The sequence below is a fragment of the Sinocyclocheilus anshuiensis genome, unplaced genomic scaffold, assembly GCF_001515605.1.
Source record: "Sinocyclocheilus anshuiensis isolate Anshui unplaced genomic scaffold, SAMN03320099.WGS_v1.1 scaffold745, whole genome shotgun sequence".
In the NCBI taxonomy this organism is placed as follows: Eukaryota; Metazoa; Chordata; class Actinopteri; order Cypriniformes; family Cyprinidae; genus Sinocyclocheilus; species Sinocyclocheilus anshuiensis.
Window position 1 is genome coordinate 947,518 of NW_015540128.1, and position 4,631 is coordinate 952,148.

The following is a 4,631-nucleotide window of genomic DNA, read 5'->3' on the forward strand; positions in this document are numbered from 1 at the left end:
CACACACTCACACACACACTCACACACACACTCACACACACTCGCTCACACGCTCGCTCACTCACTCACTCAAGCTGTCACTCGCTCACACACACACGCACGCACTCACACGCACACTTGCTTTCTCGCTCACTCTCACACACACACACACACACACACACTCACTCACTCACTCACTCGCTCGCTCACTCTCACACACACACTCACACACACTTGCTCGCTCACTCGCTCACACGCTCGCTCACTCACACTCAAGCTGTCACTCGCTCACACACACACGCACGCACTCACACGCACACTTGCTTTCTCGCTCACTCTCACACACACACACACACACACACTCACTCACTCACTCACTCGCTCGCTCACTCTCACACACACACTCACACACACTTGCTCGCTCACTCGCTCACACGCTCGCTCACTCACACTCAAGCTGTCACTCGCTCACACACACGAACGCACTCACACGCACACTCGCTTTCTCGCTCACTCTCACACGTTCATGTATGATGCTCATTGAGTCTCACCGCTGGAAGTGTGTTTGTTCTCCAGCTCTTCAATCGCTGCGCTCTTCTTCTGAAGCTCGTTAGTGGCGTCCTTTAATTTGTCCCTGCAGACGAGAACAATCATATGTGAGCCTGGAGCACAAAAGCAGTCATAAGCAGCACAGGTATATTTGTAGCAATAGCCAACAATACATTGTATGGGTCAAAATGATCCATTTTTCTTTTATGCCAAAAATCATTAGGACAGATTCCAGATTTTCAAATAGTTGTATCTCAGCCAAATATTATCCTATCCTAACAAACCATACATGTCATTCGTGAGTCTCAGTGACGTCAGAGTGATTTTCTGCTGATACTCACAGATGTTCCTGACACTTCCTCTTCATCAGGACCGTCTGAAGCAGAAGCAGAGAGGTTAGAGTTTGTCCAGCGCGCGCGCGCACACACACACACACACACACACACACACACAGGCATCACGATGCATTAATGCTCATGTGAAGCACTGCAGCGCCTCCTGCTGTACACCAGCGGAACACATCCACACGCCGCCCTACACAGTGTGCACTTCTGAGGGTGCTGGAGAGGGGTTTTGGGGCACTGCTCATGATGTGTTAGTGTGTCAGTGTCCAGCAGAGGACGCTGAAGAGCTCGTTCACAATCACACAAAACACCATCTGCAATTCAACAATCAACACCAGAGCAAATAAATGAACAAACACGGTCTAATGATTCACATGAACACTACAGGAATATAGATATCAGTGATAAAACAATGCTACAGATGAGTCAGGACGCTCTACTAGTTACCAACAAGTGACCAGTGTTATATTAGTATAATTGAGATACTAAGTTTTATTAATATTTCAATCAGTTTTTATTTTCATATTTTCTGTTTTCATTTTGTTAAAATTTTGTGGTGCTTTTTTCATTTTTAGTAGTTTTTGTTTTATGTCTGTACAGTTTTTGTTAATTTTTATTTCAGTTTTAGTTATTTTAGTACAACAAGTTAAAACTAAATTAAAACAATAAAAGTTGCTTGGAAACTTGTGGAAATAATTTAAAAAAAATATTTGATTTCAGTTAACGTTTATTTTATTTCAAGTAACAAAATGTTTTTTTTAATGGTTTTAGTGTGTTAACTGTAATAACCCAGCAACTGACTAGTGGGTTAGTGAGGTCGACTAGTTACTTATGCAGATGTTTTTCTGTGAACTGTTCCAGTTATGTGTAGTTTTATGAGGACCGTTTTCAGCAATAAACTTGCATGTCTTGTAAACCAGCCTTAAACCATAACCAGCTCTACTTTAACACACCAGACCAGTTGACTAGTTGCTCAGATAACCTGCTGTCTAGTCTAATTTGGACATACAATAGGACAATATAGCATATAACTTCACCTTTTAACATCTATATATATGTTTTAAACCTCATTATTGTATCTATTTTCGAAAATAATATTTGTACGTTTTAAGATTTGACAGAAAGATCTGTTGTTTTCTCCTAACACCCATCACCATTTATTATTAGGCAAAAATACTGAGCATAATGTTCAAATCTGACTCTAATGAGCAAAACTAAATTGGTGAAAATAAAAAACTACAATGTGCATTCAAAGAAGATATTGAGTGATTGACAATCAAACTCCAGAGTGATTGAGAGCGCAGGACGATTGAAACAATCAGCAATAAACCCAGCAGAAACAGTCCAGTAATCAGCGGACGGATCACGCTCCTCTGATCATCAGCTGCAGGAGACACGCGTGACACACGGATGCAGGAGGAACTGTGCATGCGATCGAGCCCAAAACAATCACAGAGCTGCATGATGCCTGACTGTACTCACAGCAGACTGAGAGAGATTCGATGCACAGACAGAAGAGAGCAGAGCCTGTTACCAACGACACACAGACAGAATAAAGTAACGGACACACACTTCTGATGATGATGATGATGATGATGATCACGCTCCGCACGCAGCCGGACGACACACCTGGATCATGCTACATCATGAGCGACATCACAGAAACAGGTTAGTAAGCACACGATCACGCCACAGAGACGAGCGTCAGGGTTAGTCAGATTTAAAGGGGTCATGACATGAGAAATCTAATTTGCCTTGATCTTTTGTACCATTAAAACATCCTGCAGGTTTCATAGCTTAAAACCTCCTCCTCATTATAAACAAAGCACTTATTTAATCGATCTGAGGCGCAAGATGATGTCACCTGTGTGCAGTCATTTGCATAAACACGCCTCCAGAGCAAGACATCGACCAATAGTCTGCTTCTCACCAGAGGCCCCGCCCACTGGCGTTCAGTCGCTAACGGCTGACACTTGATCACGCTGAATGCTAGCGTCGCGTCACAAGCAAATAGAAATTAAAATCACTGCGCTATCTCGTCTGCACTGGATACAGTTACAGACATGAGTCTGTCGTCAGGACAAATGCAGTGAAAGATCGTTCGCTTTGACGTGATTGGTTTAAACAGCTCGGTCACGTCTTTGTACAGATATCAGAAGGATCCCAGCGTAAGCAACAAGTGGATAGTTTATTGTAATGGCGTCCCGGATCGTGTCGGGGGATTTTGTTTTGTAAACGAGGCACAGTGTCATGGAGAGTCACAAAGATGAAGCGGCACTAGATCTGCATCACAAACCATAAGTACATGATTTCATAATGCTTTGTCTGGAAATTACCATTTTATTTTGATCTTGTTGTCAAAACTCACATGCAATAGCGGATGGGTGTTGATACTGTTTCCTATGCAATGATGTTAGCCAATCACAACAGCGGCTGATTACTGACGAGCCTTAAAACAGATCGTTTTAGACAGAGGGTCAGAATGAGGGTTGAAAATAATCATTTTTACATATATTTTTGTTTTTTTTTGTGTGTGCAAAAAATCTTTATTAACATTATACGTAAACCTCAAGGAACATGTTAAAATAATTTTTAAAATCCATGTCATGTCCCCTTTAAATGTGCTGTGTCAATGGAGAACACGACAAACATCATGATAACACTGTCCATCGTGCTGGAGGAAGAAGACAAGCAGAGAGAAGGAGCGCTTCTGCCGATCATACAGCACACTGAAGTCCAGTGCTAACATGTGAGAAGATCATGTGTGTGCCGCTATCGGAGTCAGTGAGATGGGCTGCTGAAGAACAGATGCTATGATCACGCTCAAGAAGACCTTGTGGACAAACAAACACGCTCACGCTCCTCTCTAAACAGCCAGACGTTCAGAAGATCTGCTGCACACTTTAACTCCTCTCTCTGAGCCACTGCTGGATGTTTCTCTACAGGATCAACATCCATATTCGATGGCTCATTACCTTTCAATCCACATGATTACATTAATTACGTTTATCGAATCACATTTCGTCTCTTGGACTGGAGTGCGAATCTACTGGCATCTTATGATCCGATTCAATTCTGGAATCACAACCCAATTCCAAAAATATTCTTGATCTACAAAATCTTATTAATTAATGAGTTTCCTGACTTTGAATGTTTTTTTTTATTAATGTATTTTTGTTGAATTGTCTAAATAACTAAGTACTTTTTTAAATAATTACAAGTAAACAACTGTTTGTGAAGTTTTGTCCTGTCCTTAAGACATAAAATCATTCAGAGATGCAAGTGTGTTTAAACAAGCTCAAAGTAAGCTTTTTTCTGATATGAGCAGCTCAGGTTTGTAGGACTTCTCTCGTTTGTGAATATCTGCTGCTTTGGTCTCTTTAGGAATTGTTTTGTTGGCAGAGTGAAAAAAGTGGTGTGTGTGGATGTGAATTTCTGAACTGCGGTGATGAGCTGTGATCTCGATCTTACGGCTCTGTCACATTCAGATCAACAGCGCGACTGCAGTGTGATGAAACGCTGGACTCACATCATCTGCTTTGGATCCGTGTTCCTGAAGAGACTTCTGCAGCTCCTCCACCTGAGACTGACCCTCCAGCAGCCTCTGATTCACCAGCCTACACAGACAGACAGACAGACAGACAGACAGACAGACAGACAGACAGACAGACAGACAGACAGACAGACAGACAGACAGACAGACAGACAGACAGACAGACAGACAGACAGACAGACAGACAGACAGACAGACAGACAGAC

At 42.3% G+C, this 4,631-nt stretch overlaps 1 protein-coding gene across 3 annotated transcripts in view; it reads right to left on the minus strand.

Annotated features, from left to right (window-relative positions):
• hook3 (hook microtubule-tethering protein 3) overlaps positions 1–4,631 on the minus strand; it is a 43,831-nt gene that overhangs the window by 7,388 nt on the left and 31,812 nt on the right. For all 3 annotated transcript variants that reach the window (XM_016484494.1, XM_016484493.1, XM_016484492.1), the window contains 3 exons: positions 4,402–4,489; positions 870–904; positions 531–613 (listed from right to left, as the gene is read on the minus strand). In XM_016484494.1, the coding sequence (XP_016339980.1) occupies positions 531–613; positions 870–904; positions 4,402–4,489 (206 nt within the window). The remainder of the gene's footprint in view (positions 1–530; positions 614–869; positions 905–4,401; positions 4,490–4,631) is intronic.